The sequence below is a fragment of the Etheostoma cragini genome, chromosome 5, assembly GCF_013103735.1.
Source record: "Etheostoma cragini isolate CJK2018 chromosome 5, CSU_Ecrag_1.0, whole genome shotgun sequence".
NCBI classification, from domain to species: Eukaryota; Metazoa; Chordata; class Actinopteri; order Perciformes; family Percidae; genus Etheostoma; species Etheostoma cragini.
In genome coordinates this window covers 20,855,609-20,877,846 of record NC_048411.1, presented here as the reverse complement: position 1 = coordinate 20,877,846, position 22,238 = coordinate 20,855,609, and the positions used below count along the sequence as shown (strand labels likewise).

General features: G+C 38.7%; 4 protein-coding genes across 12 annotated transcripts; 2 read left to right on the top strand and 2 right to left on the bottom strand.

The window, feature by feature from the left end:
* The first annotated feature begins 181 nt into the window (after positions 1 to 181).
* On the top strand, positions 182 to 22,009 carry sb:cb288. The gene is made up of 7 exons (XM_034873056.1): positions 182 to 309; positions 7,869 to 7,872; positions 18,637 to 18,703; positions 19,282 to 19,336; positions 19,857 to 19,928; positions 20,838 to 20,922; positions 21,159 to 22,009. Exons 3-7 carry the CDS (start codon positions 18,638 to 18,640, stop codon positions 21,205 to 21,207), a joined length of 327 nt encoding a protein of 108 aa, XP_034728947.1. The 5' UTR covers positions 182 to 309; positions 7,869 to 7,872; position 18,637; the 3' UTR covers positions 21,208 to 22,009.
* myl7 (myosin, light chain 7, regulatory) lies at positions 839 to 3,124 on the bottom strand. Of its 2 annotated transcripts, XM_034873044.1 has the most exons (7): positions 2,919 to 3,124; positions 2,610 to 2,711; positions 1,894 to 1,969; positions 1,633 to 1,737; positions 1,469 to 1,547; positions 1,319 to 1,367; positions 839 to 1,225 (listed from the first exon to the last, which is right to left on the bottom strand). In XM_034873044.1, exons 1-7 carry the CDS (start codon positions 2,919 to 2,921, stop codon positions 1,121 to 1,123), a joined length of 519 nt encoding a protein of 172 aa, XP_034728935.1. In that variant the 5' UTR covers positions 2,922 to 3,124; the 3' UTR covers positions 839 to 1,120. The 2 variants fall into 2 exon arrangements, with proteins under 2 accessions (XP_034728935.1, XP_034728934.1); XM_034873043.1 differs by lacking the exon at positions 2,919 to 3,124 and having other exon boundaries at positions 2,610 to 2,750.
* On the bottom strand, positions 4,461 to 12,131 carry gck (glucokinase (hexokinase 4)). 5 transcript variants are annotated; one of them, XM_034872999.1, is made up of 10 exons: positions 12,099 to 12,131; positions 8,846 to 9,008; positions 8,553 to 8,722; positions 8,201 to 8,320; positions 7,531 to 7,626; positions 7,314 to 7,413; positions 7,012 to 7,195; positions 6,200 to 6,355; positions 5,585 to 5,818; positions 4,461 to 5,400 (listed from the first exon to the last, which is right to left on the bottom strand). In XM_034872999.1, the coding sequence occupies exons 1-10, from the start codon at positions 12,114 to 12,116 to the stop codon at positions 5,253 to 5,255; spliced, it is 1,389 nt and encodes a 462-aa protein (XP_034728890.1). In that variant the 5' UTR covers positions 12,117 to 12,131; the 3' UTR covers positions 4,461 to 5,252. The 5 variants fall into 5 exon arrangements, with proteins under 5 accessions (XP_034728890.1, XP_034728892.1, XP_034728891.1 ...); XM_034873001.1 differs by having other exon boundaries at positions 8,553 to 8,707; XM_034873000.1 differs by lacking the exon at positions 12,099 to 12,131 and adding an exon at positions 11,623 to 11,729.
* ykt6 (YKT6 v-SNARE homolog (S. cerevisiae)) lies at positions 12,985 to 17,770 on the top strand. Of its 4 annotated transcripts, none has more exons than XM_034873048.1 (8): positions 12,985 to 13,062; positions 13,576 to 13,747; positions 14,080 to 14,162; positions 14,616 to 14,716; positions 14,812 to 14,916; positions 15,378 to 15,443; positions 15,884 to 15,985; positions 16,097 to 17,770. In XM_034873048.1, the coding sequence occupies exons 2-8, from the start codon at positions 13,644 to 13,646 to the stop codon at positions 16,130 to 16,132; spliced, it is 597 nt and encodes a 198-aa protein (XP_034728939.1). In that variant the 5' UTR covers positions 12,985 to 13,062; positions 13,576 to 13,643; the 3' UTR covers positions 16,133 to 17,770. The 4 variants fall into 4 exon arrangements, with proteins under 4 accessions (XP_034728939.1, XP_034728937.1, XP_034728938.1 ...); XM_034873046.1 differs by having other exon boundaries at positions 13,021 to 13,232; XM_034873047.1 differs by having other exon boundaries at positions 13,023 to 13,289.
* Positions 22,010 to 22,238: the final 229 nt, after the last annotated feature.

The window sequence follows — 22,238 nt, the reverse complement described above, 5'->3', positions numbered from 1 at the left end:
GAGTGAAAACAATTGAATTGTGCTGCTTAAATCTACCCACCGTTGCAGATAGGAGTCACAATTCCTGTTGGCAGGCTCGGTCTTCCTCCTAAGGCCATCTGATGTCCGTGTAGTGCTCGTTTCTACTTGTGTTACTACACCAACCCTGCCTGCAGCTCCAGAAGCAATAGGCATAGCTGCCAATTTCAGAAAATCCAAATTAAAGTCACGATCATTTGGATGAACTCTGCTATTGCAAATGTGCTGATAGTGGAGCTTGCCGTGCAGTATTTCCCTAGTCCTCCCTAGATGTTGACTGCTGTGTGAGCAGTGAATTGTGTCGAGTTGGGGGGATTTTATGGTAGTGTTTGTTGTTGTATCCATAGCAACAGTTTTCCCAAAGAATGGAACATCAATGAAGCCATTGTGAATGTGATGGAACCATAGATGGAACCACTGACATCTTTACTTCACTATACAATATTCAGAGTTATAGTAAATATGCCTTTTAACTGTTTACCAACCAGGAAAAACAGCCTTTGTCTTAGTCGGCTCATCCACTGGCCTCTGAAAGGAAGTCATTATTACTAACAATAATGAGTAAACTGACGTGAACATTTTAAAATCAACAAAATTTGAGTTAAACCCATTATGTAACTCTCTCCGGTCTTTATGCCATTTTCATTTCCTTTTTTTAATAATTTATCTGTTATTCGTTGTGTACTAGGATAGGTGTACTAATAGGATTCTTATTAAAGTTACATATATTTTGATCTGTTGAGTTAAACTTCTACTTTTCTTCACACCACAGATAGGACTTTTCTCTGTTTGATGTTGGGAATTTTTCCATTGGCGTTGCAGTCTTATTCCATTTTCAGCGTTGCTTCACAAAATGTGCATTTGTAATCAACAAAGAAGCTTTTGAGGAACACTTTATTCTCAACACAGCATACAAACAAATTAGGCAATGTTTATACCAACAGAACTACAGCATTTATAACCATTGATTTGTTGAGGTTGAATGAATCAGATATTTCAACACTATTCCATCAATAATGATTGTTTCTAAGTAATAACCAGCAAGTGTAAAAACAGTAATCTGCATGTGTAGATAGCCTGTATGAGCTGACCTCAGTCCTTGTTAGGACTCTTCCTTCTCATCTCCATGCGTGATGGTGTAGCAGAGTGACTTGTAGTCGATGTTGCCAGTTGGATCAATTGGAGCGAGAGCGAAGGCCTGATCCACCTAGAGGTTTATGAGATGACAATTTGCCTGATGAAAATGAAAATTGTCTTAAAGAATGGTTTGAGAGTCTGTTTTAAGATAGAAAAAACAAACCTCCTCTGCTGTGAATTTATCAGCCTGGTTCATCAGTAACCGTTTAAACCTGGATAAAACAGATATATAATGTAAAAGGAGAGGATGAATAAGATACCGTTTTTTACAGCTATGAAAAATATGAAAAAGAATTAATAAAAATGATCTTACTCATCCTTATTAACAAAGCCGGTCCCATTTGGGTCAAAAAGTTTGAAGGCAGCAAGTATGGTGTCTTCAGGATCGGTTCCTGGAGGAAAACAAACCATCGTTGAGCATCTTCTAAAAGTTCGTTAAAAAAAAGTTGTGTTTGAAAATCTGTGAAAAGCTCTCACCATTGAGTTTCTCCCCAAAAAGACTCAGAAACACGGTGAAGTTGATGGGACCCTTCCCCTCATTCAACATCGCATCCAGCTCCTCATCATTGACATTAAGTTTTCCTGGTACACAATCAGGAATCAAACACACACACACACACACACACACACACACACAAACCATATATCAAATGCAATAACATAAGCATTTTACATCGGTGGAGCCTTTTTATTTGTAGTCGTACGTTAAAGATAAAGAGTTAAAGGTAAAGCAAATACCCAGCTGTCCATAGGTCTCCCTCAGGTCCTGCTTTTTGATGACACCATCTCGGTCTTGGTCAATGCAGCCAAAAGCCTGTGGGACAAAGTCCAAAAAACAATGATACAGAATTAAGTTTTCACAAGTGCTGATCAAAAATGATAGAACTATTAAAAAGGAGATATTTCACCCTGCACAGTTTACAGTAATCATTTATTTCATTAACTTTTCTTTCTTCTCAATGAAAAGAGTCAAAAGAGGTAGTCATAAAAAAGCATTATTAGTGAATAGTAAGTGTAAAAACTCCTCTTTCCAATATTTGCACCTCACAATTGTTAAAATATAAAATAAGGAATTGTTGTAGGGATCTTTTGTAAGGCTTCTTGTGCAAGGAGCTGTTTTCTTAAAAACAAATAGCCCGGGTAATTATATCATACATTAACTTTAAATTTTGAAACATTAATTTCATTTTCATTGTTTTTGGTTGAAATGTAAAAAAATGTAGTGTGCAAAAAGGAACAACTGCTTTAAAGAATCAAATTATTAACTTAGAATTCCCTCTTGCATAGGGGAAAAATCATTCTGGTAGATAATTAAAATTAAAGTACTTATATTTCCAATTCCTTTCCCTTGCAAGGATTTAAAAATCAGAATACTTCAGGTTACTGTCAAAATATCCTCCAAGAGATGTTTTAGAGGGAGCTGTTTGGAAGCAGGGCTAGATGCAGTACTTTACCTCCTTGAACTCCTGAATCTGGGACTGCTCAAACATGGAGAAGACATTGGAGCAAGACTTCTGGGCTCCCCTCTGTCTCTTATTGGAAGCCTTCTTACTTGCCTGAGAAGATGGACACAAACTCATTGGGTTTACACACTGATATTTTTGGACTGCAGAAGAATACAAAACAATTGCAATAGACAATAACAAAAACATACTCTCAATTACACAGCAACCTCAATATGATAGAATAATAGTAATCCTTAATTGGGTTTTCTTCATCACTGACTTAAAGTATGGAAAGTCCAAAACCGCTGACTGACTTACCATGTCTGAATGATGGTACGTGGACTCCCAGTCGAGGTGTGATGCTGGGGTGGGTTTTTATATATGGCCCAGCTTATCATCTTCCTCCCTATAATAGCCTGTGGTGGGCAGCACAGCCCCTTACATGGACATGGCTGCTCTCTGCATGTCACTGAAGGTACCTGATAAGAAGTGAATAGACAGGATTCCTCTGGGCTAGAAAATAGCGATACGAAGAGCAGAGAGGGAGAGAGGAGACAGCGGAATGTGACTTCTGACGTTTGACAGTCACTCAATCAAAGATAGTTCTATTTATGTTTTTCTAAATTCTATTCTTATGTCATAACTTTGATTTTAAAGTATGTTTAATATGAAAATGAAAAGACTGTGTTATAATTAAAACAACACTTCTCTTGAAAAGTCTATAGATTTATTTTAAAATGCAGTTTCCTGTTCTATTATAGATGTGACAAAGAACCACAAATTCAAGATTTGTTTACAGGTTCACATGACCTAAAACACATTTGCTAATCTATTTCAGCTGTGCACTCAGTTGAAAAAAGAAACAATAATATAAATGTAAAGTGTATTAGTTTAATTTAATTAAGCAATGCAATTTACAGTTAAGCTTATTCACATCCAAAGCACATTTCATCCTATATGAAAAATGTCAACCTACTGGCTAAAACACATAGAGTTGTAAACACAACTTTTAAATATACAATACCAAGAAATATTGAATTGCTCACAAACCTGAAAATACTACGTAACAAAGCAATGAATTTGATTTAGTCGTAGTTTAAAACAGCCTTTTCAAAAAAATCCTTGTGTTATGAAGACGTTTGCACAGCTATTACAATATATCATTAATAATAAATCAGACATTTTTTAAATGAGGCAGTTTATACCCAAACACTATCAACAGTCAGTGGCACACAAGTGCAGATACATTGAAAATATTCAGGCTGGTCTGTTGCTACACTGTAACAAATTGATGTAGGTTATAAAGCATTATTACTGTATAATGAACAGATATTAGTGTAGAACATGTCTAGAGCATGTAAATTTGCAAAGTATCATGGTCAAAAATCATTGGCGGGTGAATTTTCCTGTCATTTTAATGGGATGCTACTATACTTTATTTAGTGTTGTCAACAAAATAATCATAGGGCCACCATGTCTACATCTGTAAATAATTCCTTTTTATCTTTCCACTGCAGAGAAGAAGAACCTAGCCCTGACAGAAGTATCCAGTTCAGAAACAATAAATTAAGTCTTAGACATGTTATTGTTTAAAATTCTACTGTTTTTGGTTTGTGTTCCATTTCCATATTTTTATATATTTCCAATTTTAACTGAAAATTTGAATTACTTCCAGTTCTTGGATGTACAGTTTTCTTTGTAAAAGATTACTTGAAAATATCTTGTGTCACAGTTTTATACAACGTGGTGTTTATGTGTTTTTTCACATTTAATCAACATTACTGGAACACACGTGACTGTCTTAACATGCAAGTCTCAGAAAGCAGATGTAAAGCAATAGAGGACTTGCCCACATCTTTATGATTAACAACTCCTTTATTATTACCATTTTTCTTTTTTATGTGTCTCTACAAGTACAGTCATATTAACTATATCACCTCAAATAATAAAACAATGCATTTAAACTCTTGAAATATGCATTCAAGATAAACAAAATAATCCCAGGGCATGAAGTTTACAATCAGGGTAACTTGAACAAAGAGGAAAGAGTTGTATCTTGAGGAAAGTAAATTTGTATTTTTATAAAATGAAACCTGTTTACAAAATACAAAATACAAAATAAATGTAAATTCAAATGATGAATGAATGTTGAATTAAGTTATGCAATAAATATATATTTTTTGTGTGTGGAAAACATTGTCTTCATTTTACGGTATGCGATTATTTTACTGTTACATATTTACAGTACTAAAATGAATGCATTAACACCTGTTACAGTGTTACAGCACCCTACTACTGTGATTGAGGTGCAGTACTGAGATTATTATTGTAGTAACAATTACAGTATTGTACGTACTGTGATTACATTTACAGTAAGCATACTATAGAATGAACTACAGCAACTTGCTTGCTAATTGCAGCCAGAAATGATTCTGTAAATTTCACAATTTTCTTGTTACAGTTTACCAAATACAGTGTATTACAAGTTAATTCCTTGTATGTACATCTTCTAGCCATCCAGTTTGCTGACACACATCCTTCAGAGCCTAAAAAAGGCCAAAAGCTGCCAACTGTGTCAATGTTCTCAGATTAGAGTTCAGGCTTGCTTTACCGCTCCTCTGCTGGGAGACAGCTAAGTGCACACAGCTCCCTCTACTGTGTCTGCATGCATGCTGCCATCTTACAGGCCACCGCTGAGATAAGGGCGGCTCCACGACCGCTCCCCTCCTCCGACTGGATGAAGGTGATTTCACAGTGAGGCGTGAGGTCCCTGACTATTTTGTGGAACCTGTCACGGAAACTGAGATAGAGAAACAACATGTTTAATGTACAGAATCAGTCAAATCTCCATCTGTCCCACAGTTAAGAACATTTTAAAGCACGGCATTTTGGGAAAATTTTACCACCTGATCATGTACTTCCTTTGCTAAGTAGCCTACTTGCTAAGAAAACTAAGATATTCTAAAACATGGAACATTACTCACCATGGGTGCAGCTTGTAGACAGATCCATCAACCCCCACTGTGATCTTCAGGGCTTCCTGACTGCGTCGCTCCCGCATCAGGTTGATCACACCAGCAAGCCCTGCGGCGCACATATGAGCAGAGCGAGTGGAAACACTCTCACAGACCAGACGCACAATGTCACAGTCTAGCTCTGACGGCAGAACACCCAGCGAGGACAGGATGTTGTAGATTTGTTTTCTGTCCCCAGTGTCACTAAAGACAAAATGGCAAAAGGCAAAATTTAAAAAGAGCTGTAGTTTCTAGACCCATTATGTTCAAAATACTTAAATACTTGTTGGTTATAGCTTCCTAATATTCACCGTCAACCCAGTTATATAAGCTTATGTCATCAGCATACACATAGCACAACAGACTTTACATTAATATTTGTTTTTGTTATATTAATGTGCTTTTTCCCCTTTGTGCTTGTGAAAATGCAATGATTGTATACATACATGAATAATGTCTAAAGATTTCATTATCAGTTATTTTTTTCATCTCTGATTGTCTATAAGCAACATGTATTTAAGCAAGAATAATTGTTTCTTTAGTGGGAGGGCAACTGCAGCCAGGTTAGAATTCAATGGTTCTCACCTCTCCATCTGCGAGACGTAGCGCGTTTCAAAGCTGCCGCGTGTCTTCAGCAGCTCTGAGGCTTCACCGTTAAACAGAAGGTCTTCATTCACCAGCTTTATCAGAACAAGTCTGACCAGCTCACCCATATACTTCCCGCTGATCAGCTTCTCATATCTATAGGAGGCAAGAACAAAAGACGTGACGGGTAACTTTAAATAAATATTGAAAGGAAGGGTACATGAGAAGGGGGAAATGATCTCAAGAGAGGATGTTTAAATGGTGGAAGAAACAGGAAGGATATGTATGATATTTCACAAAACACATGAGCAAACAACTTTCTCTTCTTTCAAAGAAGGAGAATTGACAAGGATGCCAACGTCAATGCTAAAGAGGCTCAATGAGGCTGTGCTCAGCAGTTGTCTGTGTTAAGGGGCTGCCAGTGCAAAAGGTAAACAGCCATTAGGCCGACAGGCATTATGGCCAGCAGCGGAGAGGGGTCATTAATCTGACACCCCCACACGCTGACTGACCACTGACGTAAGAGGGCTGTAGACATTTACAAACATCTTCAGGAAAAACAAGTGGTAGCCTGGCAACTACACAAAGACCTCCGGTGAGAGTATTGCCACAGAAGGATGATTAATTCGGAAAAACAATAATAAGAGAATAAGGGAGGGAGTGTGGCACATTTTTAAATTACAGTGTGAATCTCTCACTCTCAGCACCATTAATGACAAACTAAGAACACTTGAGTGCATACAGTAGATGAAGTCAAAAGAGTTGGGTCAAAAAAAGCTTTCCTATGTTTGAATTGGACTGCATGAACTTACAGCTGTTTTCCAGGGTTAATTGAGGTCTCGTCCACCACTTTGTCATACTCCAGTCTGAACTCCTCCAGCTCACCGTTGTTTCCGAACGCCCCCCACTCTGTGTTCACACACATGCGGCCCTCCTCCCCTTCTACTAGCTCCACAGTCCTCATCTCCTCCATGTAACACGCATTACAACCAGTGCCTGGTAAACAAAAAACAAAAATATGCACCTTAGGTGTGTCTGAGTCTGCGTCTCTCTGCACAGACATGAGTGCACTTCAGTAGCGCCTTCATGCTAGAGGCTCTTAATGACTACTTACCAACAATCATCCCGACTTCGCAGCTGCGATCCTCATAATAGCAGGAAATCATGGTGGCTACTGTGTCATTTACCATGGCAACCACATCCATCTCAAAGTCCTAAATGAAAACACCAAATCAAAATGCGTTTAGAGTCATCCAGCTGTAAACCTGTGTTACAAATGAGTCTTGTGTTGTCTATTAAGAAAGCAGAGATTCTAATATGCAGTAACTCACCCCTCGTCTCTTGATAGCATCCCTGAGTAAACCCACAACATTGTTCCCTTCTGCTCCAGAAGCCTTAAAGCCTTTGGTCCAGTTAAGCAGGATACCCTATGGAGAAAAAAAAATACAAACCTTAAAATATATAAACCCTATAATACAAAACAAAACTTCTATATACCTGGCAAATAAAGTGAATCAAAAAGAGCCTTCTTGAGCAATCGTAGTATTGTTTTTAAGAATGTCCAAAGTAAAGTTTGACTTCCTGGTGTTCTGACACTGTCAAGATAAACCTCTTTAAAGCATATTGTACTGCTTTTTACACTGTCCCCTTGTGGGTCAAATTCAAAAAGGGAAGTTTCAATAAGCTGTGGGTTGCTTTTAATGATTGTTTGCGGATTCTACTCAGTAAACCTAGTTGGTGTAGTGGAAGTGAATTGTTCTGTCAAGCAGGACTTATTACATTCTCTGCTTTACTGAGGAATCTGATGTATAAATGTATGTATGTATCGGTCACCTGAATTCTTCTTGTAACTCTGTCATTTCACATCTGATTGACCCAAGGTTCACCCTTATGGGATTACTGGTTTAGCTTTCTTATTTAATTTGTGTCTGTTGTGTGTCTGTATCTTGTTTTTTTTTTTTTTCATGACCATGAGTCTAATAATAAAGGCTATCTATCTACCTTGTCGATGTCCTCATGACGAACAGGAAAGGAGAAGGTAAAACCCAGAGGAAGCTTCTTGTGCTTGATATGGTGTTTGTCCAAAAAGTCTGACATACACTCTGCTACGTAGTCAAATAGCTGCAGAGAGAGTAAAAGAGATGATATGAGATGTGGAGGAACTGCACAATAATTAGTGCTAATTTCATTCTAAGAACGCTTCAACGTAGTTGAACACAACACAGAAAAAACACAAAGAATTTTCTTTGCCATTCTAAGATACTTTTGAACAGTCACATACAAGTAAAACTACAAATAAAAGCACTGATATTGCAAAACCAATTGCGTTGTAAATAAAAGAGGAACAGCTTACCATTTCAGCAGTGCCTGTCATGGCATCTTCAGGAATGGAGTACATCTGGTTCTTGGTCTCCACCTTCCAGCTCCTCTCCTCATCTTCACCCACCTTCACAAGCATCACACGGAAGTTTGTCCCCCCAAGGTCCAGAGCCAGAAAATCCCCCACCTCTGTCAAAACACACACTACATCTGAACGTGCACGTACTGGCTTTACCTGCACAGGTGATAATCATTACATTACACCTTGCTGGCCATCTGTGACTTTACCAAAACTGATAAACTGAGGATGGAAGAATGAGTAACTACCTGATCCTTCAGGGGTGGAGCAGACATAAGTTGGAAGCATTTTGACACTGGCCTCTTCATGCGTCTCTAAGCGCAGTCCTCTGTCAATCTCGCGCTGCATCCTCTTCATGACTTCTTTTAGCTCCTCCTTCTTCAGCCTGAACTCTGACAGGATCTGATCAACCTGCAACAAGAGGAAAAACGAGCAGGTCAGGAGCTGCACAGGGACTTATTATGCAGGCTAACTACAAACAAAAAGACAAGTGAGGTTTCACTTTTGAAAACAAGAATAAAAACCAGAAGAAGTAACAACAAAAAAACAAAAAGGAATCAGAGCACTGAGAAATGAAATGTACAAATCAAAATCACTTCTTCACGATACAAAACGATAAAATGAAAGTACAGAGGACTCTATATTCTGCTTCAGAGTTCCCACATACAATTGTATATACAGAACAAAGTAGAATCTGAACATCTAATACAATCAAGCTCCTCACCCAGAGTTTCTTCTGAAACAACATGGAGCATTCTGCGTGTAAAGACTATGGTTAATTTTCAGAACAGTGACATGGGAGGAAAGTAATGATCCACAGCAATGTAAAAAATTACTTAAATCTTAACTAAGTCGTTCGGGACAGACGAGTGAATCTTACCATGAGGATCTTATCAACCACAGAGCTGTAGCTACAAGGCATCTTCCCCATCTGTTTGAGATGAGAGCTGACACAAAGCATCTTCACAGGTTTAACTAAATGAGCCTCTGTGTGTTTTTTAAGTGTGTGATGAGTGTGTGTCCTCCCTGTGTGTGTGCAGAGTCAGTGAAGTGTGGGTAGCACTCAACAGGAACCTCAGCTGTTTTTATGCTCAGCTGAAGTGGGCTGGCCACACCAGACGTAAATGCCAACCCTTTCCCAGACTCACCCCATCTGGCCATCAGGAATCAAACACATGAAGCTCTATCATGATTGAATGTACACAATTATTTCCTATCTTTTCTTGATAAATAAAATGTTAATAACTAAGAAATATGCTGACCTATTAAATGCATGCCCTATACTCACAACAAATAACATTCTGAACTATATGATTTGGTATTCTTACTAGTTTTACAAATGTTGTTCATTCAACCTTTTGCTAAATATTCTTGATCTTGTAATATATGTTTTTATGCATGGTTTGTTTGATTTTACAAGGTGAAGAACTGAATATCAATTATTGTTAGGGTATATCAGAGGGCATTTTAACCTAGCAAGGAAGAGATCAGATAAATTTGGTAAATCATTCTGTGCTTTCATGGAGAAAAGTATGACCTGGGACCCAGTGCTCATTTAAGACTAATCAAATAAACTTGAACATGAAACCTGTGAATTTTGCTCTTTTTATTTAAAAGAGCAGTCTGATCCAATCCAATGCCACAGAGTTGCTTAATCAGGGAACTTCAGAGGTCAAAAAGAGTTGCACATATATTTGTAAAATTAGTACCATGTCTAAAATTAGCATCACTAAGGGACAAATGACCTCTAAAACTAACAATAGTATGCTGCAGGTGAAGGCCCCTTGTGCTTATCAGCTCCAGTAGTTTACCTGACCAGAGGTCAGAGCTTTTATTAGCTCTGGCCTCTGGCTGTGAGGTGATAGTGACCTTTTCCCCAGTGCCCTAATAGTAGGATTTCTAAATCACACTGGACTAAAGACACAAACATTATGTAAAAGATTTCAATATACTACTCATGATGTATACCCTCTAGCATGTAATATACCACTTAAACTTGTAATTGACCTCTTAAGTAGCTTGTTTAAAAAAAAAACTTTTTTGATTCTTTCGACAAGATTGCATCTCATCCAGCTTCATGTCACTTACTGTAATACTGAATAACATCTTTAAGCGGAAGATGCCGTGTCTTGTACTGATGCAATATTACAACACTCACTTTTTTTGCATTTGCCTTACCCACAATCTTATCACTTTTTGCATTTTTTCAATGGCTACATATTAACTTAAGTATATTGGATACTGTGACAATACGTATATAGATAGATAGATAGATAGATAGATAGATAGATAGATAGATAGATAGATAGATAGATAGATAGATAGATAGATAGATAGATAGATGGGTAACACTTTACAATAAGGTACACAATAAAAGGCCAGTTACTGTTTTTGAAAGAGTAACGAATGATTAGTTAACCTTTTTCAAAAGGGTAGTTGCCCTTTTTCCAGAAATATGGTTACCTTTTTTTCAGAAGATAAGATAAGATTACTTTTATCAATCAGATTTTTAAAAGTGTGAACCATCGTGCCCCAGCTGTACTTTTTCCAGATGTCATAGAAAAAAATAGCAACAGTTAGGCTACTAGGGAATTGGCATATGGCAACAGCAGGATGGCACATCGCAAAACTACTTTCAGTCAGTCATCTTTTTGACTAAAAGAAATACATTTTCGGAATGCTCTACCAACGGAAGTAAAGACACAAACTAATCTGAAAATGTTTAAAGAAAAGGTGAAACAAAACCAGACCTAGTGACGTATTCACACAGAGGCCTACACATAGATATAGGCCTACGTGCATTCTCATGAATACGCATGCACTCGTACAATTATGCACATAGGCTATTATGGACCTCTTTCAGTAGAAAAAGCCTCAACCAGGGACAGGTGCCGCAAATTATCCTGTCAGAGTTAAAGCCTGTATCACGTTAACCTGTCACAATGTTGTTTTGTCCCTGACAAATGAAATAATAACAATGATTTTAAAAAAATCACATCATTGACTTATTGTTTTTTTTCTTTACCTTATCCATCGTATCACGACGAGGATTAAATCATAAATGCCCCGCCGACCATCAGTGGTCTGCAGTGGAAATGTCGTTGTTCCTCACAGTTTTGGAGATTCCCAAGTTTCTGCTGTTCTGGTGGTGATGTCCGTGCAAAGAAATCGTTATCCTTTTTCGGGAAACGTTCCCAACACGTCTCTACATAATGTTCAGCAATAAGTCTGAAACAGATTTACATATTTGCAGTATTTTCAAGGCCTATTTACAGTGAAAATTGAAAGTAAAAATCTTTGGGAAAGCAGTGTAAAAGAGTTAGAAAAAAAGCCTATATGGACTCTTTTTTTCTTGTAAATACATATAAGGGGAAAACATTCTTCATCTTCATTCATACATAAATCTATGCATTTGTTTTCATTAGTAGGCCTATTGATATCGTATAAAGAAAGATAGCCTACTGATTAATCTTCATTCCTGTGGATATATTATGTAAAAACCTTTGGATTTGTCTTCATTCTTGCAGTTAACAGGTTAACATCCGGATCGGCGCACTGGATGTGCCATCTGCTCCAACAGGCATGCAGTTAAAAAAGAAAAATAGATTAAAACATTGGATTTCTTCTCCAAAACGTAATTTCCAGAGATGTAAGCCTTAAATTTGGAACAGAAAAAATATTAGGCAAACCTCGTGTAAACTGGCCTTAAATGACCGTGTCATCTCAATATCTTAACGCAACAAAAAACTATAGTTCCAGGAAAAGATGCCTGGCTGGTGCAGCTGTCCTGCCAACGTATGCACCTAAAGGCTTAGCGGTTTCCATGCCAAAACGATTTCAATGTGTTGCCTTGGAAATGAATTACCGGCACACTTCTACCATGGAAAACACTTACCACTGAGTTAAGTAGCCAGGAGGAAATTGTTAAATGGTGCAAGATCACCAGAGAAAACATCAATTGTGGGTGCCAGGTTTTTGGTAAAAACTTGGACTCCGAAGGCCACCAAGCTGTATAAAACATATTTATTATTACTGACAAAGATCTAAAAATATGCAAAATCACATTAGAAATGAGTCAAGCTTATTGGTTTACATCTGTGAGCAATGTGTTTAGGGAGACTTACTTCTTCATCACCAAATCCATGTCAATTTCTCATAGCCTACATAGACAGCATTTCCAACATCCTAATTTTATTGAAAGGCTTTCATTGACCTGGCTTTAAAGCAGCTTATGCTCAGTAAGAACATGTATTTTATTTTATTGTTGAGGAAAAGTTAATATAATCCGTCTTAATTAGAAAACTATTTAAAAGTGCAAGATCCCCCCTGTGATTGGACTAGAATTACAAACATTGAACAATGTTTATCTTGTGTCCAGTCGGAACTATGACCATACCGGCGTATTTGTTTCCGCCGGAGCAAATACCCCGTTGGATCGTCTGCGAATCTTGTGACGTGGTTATTGGTACTTAACTGCATATTGAAAACTACTTAGCCAGCTCGTTAGCGGTAACTACAGTGTGATTAAGCCGCCGGACGTCTGCTATACACATTAACTAGTTTTTGTTTATGTGGAATAAAAAGTTTATTCGGTTGTTTTGACGGGAATCAAAGTAGTTGCTGCTGTTTTGTCTGGTAAGTAAGCTGAGGCCTCACGAAGACCAGATAGCACCCGTAGCTAGCTATGAGTATGCTTGGTTTGATTTCAGAAATGTAACATAGCTTTGTAGGCTTTAAACGGCATTTACATAAAGACTAGCATGTGATAATTTTGTAACCAGTGGCCAGAAGAACAAATGATTTACTCAAACGCAGCATGCCTAACGGTAGTTGGTTAGCTTGGTAGCAGCTAGCACTTGTCAGCAGTGCTAACGTCACTCAAGTTTCTTTAGCTGCGTTATTGTTAGCAGATAAGCTAACTGTCTGAGCTCCTTAAGAAGTACTGCTTTCGTAGTATTCTGATTCTGTCATCCTCCAGATTAGATCCTCAGGGCTGTGGGATCGTATCTGCTGTGACTTACTGACCAGAACTCATACGGCGGCAGCATGAAGCTCTACAGCCTCAGCATCCACCATAAAGGAGCAACCAAAGCCAACCTGCTTAAATCGGCATACGACCTCTCCTCCTTCAGCTTCTTTCAGCGATCCAGGTGGGTCGACATGACCAGTATCTGAATGAGTACCAAACAGGTTTGCGTGCAATTTGGTATCCCATATTCCACTATTTGACTTTTTTGTTTTTATTTTTCTGAGTGTAGATGGCAGAGAGTGTGCAATCAGTAACATTGTGATCTGTCTTGAGCTAGTTGGTTTGGTTTAGCAGAATATGTTGTAGTTCATCGCAAGCCACTATACAGTCTAGGTGACAAAATAAATCCGGTTAACCTGTTGACGTTAAAAGGCTTGACAGTGTTTAGTCTAAATAATGTTGCCTGGCCATAATGTGCTTCCACCAGTGACGTTATTGTTTTGGTTTGTTTAGTGTTCAGGAGTTCATGACCTTCACCAGTGCCTTGATTGTTGAACGGACATCACAAGGAAGCCGTGCCTCCGTCAAAGAACAAGGTAAAAATGAGCAGGTTCAGCCCAATCTGCGAATTTAAAATGGTAATTTAAAATTGTAATAACTGGTTCGGTGTCGCTCAACACTTATCTAGGTGTCATTAGGTCTGGTGCCACCCAGTCTACGTGACGGTATCAACTTTGTTTTGTGTGAAGCAGATGGGTGTCAGTACAAGGGGCATGCTGGTGGCCGAGAGGCTAAGATGTACAGCATATAACAAGGGAAACTCGTCAAAATGGTCCATGGTCATATATATATATATATGCAAACTTCACGCACTGTGGCTGTGCTGTTCCTAACATTTGTTTGAAAATCTATCACTTTTACGTTTGCTTTTCTCAACAAAGTGACATGTGGCAACTTGCTTTGGGTTAACCCGTATTAGAAGACCAGGAACTGCTTTTTTTCTGCAATTCTGTTTTGAACATACCATACATGGTTTCTCTTTCTTTTAGAGTACCTGTGCCATGTGTACGTACGAAATGACAACCTAAGCGCTGTAGTCATTGCTGACACTGAATACCCACAGAGAGTCTGTTTCACATTGCTAGACAAGGTGGGTGCAAAAACATGTATTAAAAAAAAAAAAAAAAGACATACTTTTGCGCTTTGCTTACTTTAATACTAAGATTGCTGTCTGGTTGTTTTTAGGTATTAGAGGAGTTCTCCAGGCAAGTGGACAGTATAGACTGGCCCTCTGGTAATCCTGATACCATAAACTACAAAGCCCTGGATATTCACCTTTCTAAATACCAGGTCAGTTTGTTATGTTTTTCAGAATATGTGTCATAAAAATATGTTTGGGGGACACATAGCAGGGGGTCTGTTTGTCCTCCCCCAAGAAATTGAGCACTAAACACATTCTAATTCATCTTTATGCATCAACATTTTGACGCTGGGGATTTTCCTTTTTCCGCTGGCTAAAACCTCATTGGGTCATGCCAAAACATCCTCTATGCAGGAAAAACCCTGTGATACCCTATGAGTGTGACTAGTCTATGATTGTTTACTGACAATATCTGATTCCCTTAGGTGCCTCAATAGTCGTCTTATGTCATTTTACACTGTTTGCTAGATAGTATTGAAACCTATAGATGGATGGATATGAAATTTGGCCAATCAAAGATTTTTTTTATGAAATGTTGCTAAATGATTTCTATGCAATAGCAGTGTACATGACACCTTGTTGTTTTTTCGTTTATTTTTTTCCCCCCCAGAACCCCAGGGAAGCAGATGCAATGACCAAAGTGCAGGCGGAGCTGGATGAGACTAAGATCATTTTGGTAAGATATTTTCACATTACTCACTTATATTTGAGGCAACGGGGCCAGGGAAGTCCTTGTAAAGACCATAAAAGCCCTGAACACCCACACAGGTGTGAATTATAGTTTAATGTGGCTGATTGGACCTTTTCCAGTACTGTGTGGGTGTGGTTAGACTGAGCAATTTGACATCTTCCTGAGTCCACCGTGTGTTTCTCCTGTTACGGTGGGACAAATGACACCTTTGTCATCCTTATTGGTAGACGAATTTGTGACCTTATAAGTTCCCATCAAAGCTCCGGCCCACCTTCAACCTGAAAAGATCAGCCAGAATAACTGAAAACACCTGTGTGGAACCCTGTCCATCGCTCCCTGAAACAATGTGTTGCTATTCAAGAGCGTTAGTCAAGTCCAAATCTTTACACTGCACAATATTTCATGAATAAATATTGTTTCTGTAGCACAACACCATGGAAAGTCTGTTGGAGAGAGGAGAGAAACTAGATGATCTTGTGGCAAAGTCAGAGCACCTGGGAAACCAGTCCAAAGCCTTCTACAAGACTGTGAGTACTGACAACTTGCCTCGTTAACAACTTGCCTGAAAGTCTATAGTGGCCATTCACTGTTTAGAAGCCTGACTGTGCATGACATGTGTGTTCATGTCAACTCTGCAGGCACGAAAACAGAACTCATGCTGTGAAATCATGTGATGCTACTGCCTTGTCCTCGTGGACACGCCTCTCTCTGCCTTTCTGCTTTTCCTACAACTCCCATCACGCACCAGCCACCAGCTCTCAACACAAAGGACAGAAAAGACGCTGTCTGATCCGGGATGGCGTGCCGGGATGAGAGCACAGAGGGTGGAAGGTGGTGGCCAGTCTTAAGGGTGACCTGTCCGGATTGTGACTGATGGGGGCTGAAGGAGTGATGGGGTTTGGTCGGGGTATATTTGATTTATTTTTAACCTTTTTCAAAGGGTAAACATCTGTGCGGTGTTTCAATGCCAGCTGCAAACATAATAGTGTGACGTTGTGTATCAGTGATGTGTTGTTGAAACGTCTTCAAACCATTTGTTATCCAGATTGAATCAAAGCCTTAGTTTGATTTCAGCTCTTAAAATTCTCAAAAGAGTATTAAACACAATTATGCTCCTGCTTCAAGGCAACTCAGACAATCTCACAGTCTTATCTTGTGATTTCATAAAATGCGTCAGCGTTTCGGTTCAATTCTTTAAAACCCAGTTTTTCTTGCAGGTGTAACTTTTCTTGCCCACCAGGTGGCCCTGTTTATTTACTTTATTGCTCCAATGAGCCTCACCGTTGAGGAAAATGTAAAATCTCTGTGAGCCAAGACTGCAAGTATGATTCAAAAAAATATCTCACCAAATTTGACAATGATTTTGAGACGTCTTTGCTAGAATGGATTAAGTTACATGACTTTTTTTTTTTTTTCTGTCTTATAGTGTTAATGAAACCTTAAACATTCCCTTTTTTGGTGAGTGTGTTGTTGAGTGATGACGCATCGTGAAGCTGATTAAGTGGGAGAATAGATGTGAAATGTAGAGAGATGTTTCTTTATAGACGCAGCCTTATTGCAGTGTGGCTAACGTGTAACCCCCTGTCCTGTTTTGATATGATGTCGTCTAATATGAAGGACAGGACTTGTAAGCTATTCTTTTATTTTATGTATTGTAGCCATGTTTTTCAACATTCAACTGGCAGACAAGATACATGACACTTGAGCAGGTTTTTAGAGTCCAAAAGCCCACTCCGACCTCTGCAGTCAGGAGCTCATCTGTACCGCTCAAACCTGGGATCACTGACATCTTACCATCATTTATTGTGACTGAGGGGATTCTGGGAAACCTCAGACGCTGTTGCAATTCTGGCTTCTTTTTGTGCTAGTCAAGTTCCTCCTAAAATGTCTTTAACTTCTGAAAAGATGACGGACATAAATTGAATGATTTCACATCACACTCTTATGTTAAGACACTCCACGGCTGTCTTTATTATTCTTTTTTATTTTCAGCACTGTTGGCTTTGTATGTAGAAATGTCTTTCACCAAGAACGGCTGATCAGTTTATGATAAAGAGATGCCTTTGGTTGTGTATTTTAGAGGATTCTCTGCTCTCTTTTCGCTGTATGAGTGTATGCTTTGCTAATTTACAACATATGCAGGCTGCATTAATGTTGAGTGCCTGTGATGGACCGTTGTGTGTGTGTGATTTGAATTGCTCTTTCTGCTTTTACAATGTAAACGTTTGTGCAATATCTCTGCAGACTGTTGGTGTATGTCTCTTTAGAATGGAGAGAATAAATGGAAATATTTCTCAAAGGACAGTTAATTGTCCTTTCGTATAATACTACTCTTTTGACTAAATCCCATGTGAAGCGTGTCGAGGGTTGTTTCTGAGATTCTTTTTTTATTGTTTTTCAAAATTTCCATGTGCTAATTTTGAGAGTGGGTGTGCAAACCAGGCTGCATTAAACACTCTGGTCCAGATGTGGTCTTGAAACTTAAAACAGACTTCAGATAATAAACTGTACTCTTCTGTCTGTGTTAACATCTTGTTTTCGGAACGCTGCTTGTTTACGGAACATGGAATCTTGCATAGACAAAAACAATTCATTCTGGTGTTCCAGTGGTACTTTAAGGCATCCTCAAAAGTATCTTTCCAAGTGGCTTTGAGATGTGTCAGAATATCCTGTAAAACAATGTGAAGGTAAACTTGTCATGTGCAGTGTCTGAAAAGCAACAATTATAGCTTCAATATCCATATCTAAATTAGCAAACTGGGGCCGTGTGGCGCGGATGTACCCTTTAAGTGTTGTAGGAAATGTCAGTTCTTTATAGGAATGGAATCCACATAAGACCCAAAAGTGTACTTAGGTGATACAATTAGTAAGTTATCAAAATTAGAATGGGCTACCAAGGACCTTACAAATGCCAACAAAAAGCATGAAAGGTCAAATCAATTTTACCCTCAGGAATAAGCCTATAAATTGATTATGAAAGACAGACATCAAAATATGTAATTCAAACAACTAAATTAACATTTGACTCACCCTTGCTCAAAATACGTAATAGCCCCCAACATGGCCCGAAATGCTTGTCTATGCTTATTATGAAGTACAAGTTCAAAAGAGCCCCCCGCCCCCCCCCCCACCCCTTACCCCCGCCTCCGCCTCCGCGCACATCTGAGGTGAGAAGAAGAATGTGGACGGAGGTAAAAAAACAAAACAAGAGCAAGACTGTCATCGGCAACAGGAACAGCTCGAAGGTAAGAAGCTAAACGGGGAAACCAGACGTTATTTTGTGTTTTTCTGAAGAGAGCAATGTACCCAAACAAGTCTGTTAATCCAAAAGTGAGTCTCTCTTGGGATATATAGTTCTAACTTACGAGGGTTAAAACCTGCCATAACTGATTTAGCCAACTTGTTTACAAGCCTTCAGTGAGCAGTGTTTCAGCAATGCTCGACTGGAAGCTGTTATAAACCCAGTTGCAGGAAACAAGACTTGTCTCGATTCAAATGTTTAGGAAATACGTGTTTTTTTTTTATAGTTAGCTACTTATATTCACAAAGATAAGTAAAGTGCTTATCTTTGCTGTGACGTACCGACGCGTACTGATTTTCCACATTGTTGGGCTTCCTGCAGCAAGTTTCCACCTCTGCTGCAAGCAGCATGGCTGCTGATCTGATCCAGCCTGCACTTCACTTGTGTATTCTATTAAGTGGCTGATTTTTAACCTGCACAAGACAAGTATCCGAGCTGGAGTTGCTGTGTGTCCTGTCGTGTCAGTCGTGCCCTATGCTCCACATTTTTGTGTGTGCAACCGATGTTTTGTTGCATTTTCAGATGGGTGACCCAGATCTGACACGACAGCTTTTACACACTGTTCAACAGAGAAATGGTGAGATGTTTTCTCTCTTTTGAGTTGGATCCCTTTTATGTCATTCTTTGGTCTTCTATCTGGGGTTATGATTGTGGGAATCCACTTAAGCAGTATGTCCACTTTAGATGATTGGCAGCCATTACTATTATATATTTTTTTTAATTCAGAGCAACACATGGTAAATAGAAACAGGCTGAGTAGTCCCCGTCCAAAATGAAGGTGCAATGATCCCAAACATGCAATTGATTCAATGTGTCAAGGGAAATATTTTGAAACATTGAACCAGACTTTATGAAACACTGTAGTTGCTGCAGACAAAACCACTAACTGCAACTGAGGAAATGGCTGTTGAATGAATGTTTAAGAGAATTCATATAATAAAACATTTAAAATTAGTTTACCAGAGAGGGGAGAAAAAGGGAATAGTTTTGTGCAGTTGTTTGGATTAGTTATGTAGGCAAATGGATCTCACACACACACTCTTTTATATTAGCATTGTCAAGTATTTCTGTTTTTTGTTTTTTTTTAACCCATGAAGGTTCAACTGCAGCTGCCACTTATCCTGCTCTAACAGAGGACTCTTTAACCAGCAGCAGTGGAATCATCCCTGGTGAGCCTCACTTCTAAAATCTTTGTAGACCCCATAAGATCTGTTTAAGAGAAAAACATCTGTATGTAAAATGTGCCAACCTGAGTTGACAGCTAACAACTATTTTTACTCAGAGGGCCAAGGCCCACAAATAAAGGGACATCAAGTTGCACCACCAACAGCCTGCAAGATTTAAAAAACAATCACTGCAAAACAGTGGACGTCTTGTCAATTATCAAATTATCAAATTGCTGAGTTTTATCTGTTTTTTAATTTTTTTAATTATTTTCCAAAAATACCCACTGTCGAGACTGGTGTTTTTTGTCATACACATTAAAAAATATGACACATTTACATAACAGTGTCAGTTCAGCAGAGCAGAACCTTGGTAAGGGCAGTGAAATTCCTTCGGGTCTGTTATATTACGGATGCAGGTTGACCGTCTGCAGAGCTCTGAAAGATGACATTTACAAGCCTCTCACAGGAAGGAAGAAATTCCCAAATCCCCGAAAAGATATTCCAGTAGTTCTCTTGGTAAATGACATGTGAAGATTGATTGGAAAATGTTATAAAACTGTTTTTTTTTTTCATGTGGAGGAACAGGTTTATTCAGGTCAATAGGATGAACAGAAGGTAAACAAATTATTTCTGCAGCAGGCTACGCCCTGCAGAAGATACAACTAGGGATGCAACTGACAAGTATTTTAACTGTTGATTAACAGAGTAGGAGTAGAAGAAACTAGAAAATAATTCATGTTTAGGAAACTAATCAGAATTTAGATTTTCTTTAAAAAAAGAAAAAGTGAATTGATTATCGAAATACGATTAATTTAACTATTGACAACTGATGCTACATTGAACTTGGTCCATGTGTGTGTCCTCATGCATTGGCACATGGGTAGTTACGCTTTAACATTTTTGTGCTTTTAGGTGCAATTGCAGCCACGGTGTTCATTGCCTTTTTACTTGCTCTCTACGCTGTCCTCTGGAAGTGCATGGTGTCACCACCACAACGGTAAAGGACAAACGCAGGCCACAACTCGACTTTAGTGGAGCTTGAATTTGACTTTGTTGACACAGCGATCTTGCAAACAGCCATTCATTCACTTGCTTTGTAGCGTCACATGTCTGAACTTTGTATCCCAGCTCGTCAAAGAAAGACAAATCCCTTCACTGCACTTTTCCTTTTCAATTGTTACTGTTTTTCTTGTAGTTGCCATGTGAACAAACTCATTTGTGTTTCCCTTTCAGAAAGCACAGCAAGGTGAGGAGGAGAGTAAAAAAGAGGACGTCTGTGTGAAGAATGACATCCAGGTTGAGAATATCTTGCGGTTGTTCAGCAGGTCACTTTGGATCTCAATTGTGTGCACTAAAGACTTTGCTCCCAGTCAGAGAAAAGCACCCTAGTAACATAACGCCACTGAAGAAGATCCTGCTAATAGATCCAAAGCTCAAACCACAAACACCTGATTTAACTGAGTGGATGTGTCACCTGTTTCCCTCAGCTCTACTGCCTACTTGTGCTCCTGTTGACTCAAAGCTCTATGTTGATGTGAAGCGCTTGTTTGGCAGGTCAGACCATGCTGTTTTTTCTGTGAACTTTGCACTACTGAGGGACGAGGCAGCACCAATAAGTTGTGTGTCTGAGAGATAGATTGTGCTGAATTTATTACATGTTTGTGTGCATCTTTTGTACTGGCACCAAATTGACTGTTGCATTTTAAGCATGCCCTCTTTTCTGGCATTATATTTTTTTATGTAACTTTGTTTTACAGTACATAATGGCATCTGTTTGTTTCATTTACATCCATTGGAATTTGTCCTCATTTTTTAAAGATATTAGGGAAAATTCCTAAAGTTGCCAGGGTGTTCAGGACTATCAGCCAAGTATTTGGACAGCATTTACTGTGGAAATCAGAAATGGATTTTATTTTATATTTGTCCTCTGTAGTCTGCTTTGAAATTCACACTTTACTCAGGATGTTGTAACTACTGGATGATTTTTGACACTATAATAGCCTGTGACTTTTTGAGTGGAATGTGAAAATTAATTCATGCTAAGCTCTGTGACTTAGTCACAATTAGGTCGAGCTTCAAATCAGTTTATCCCTTGTTCGTTTTGTTTTATAGTGTATTATCTTTACCTTTAAGCATGGACTGAAGAAAGATATGCTGTGTGATTCACCTGTGCCAGATGGACACATTCTGAATAAATGGACACAGTCAAACAGCCACAGAGCCCCCATGCTTAAAATACTACACTCACCGGCCACTTTATTAGGTACACCTGTCCAACTGCTCGTTAACACTTAATTTCTAAGCAGCCAATCA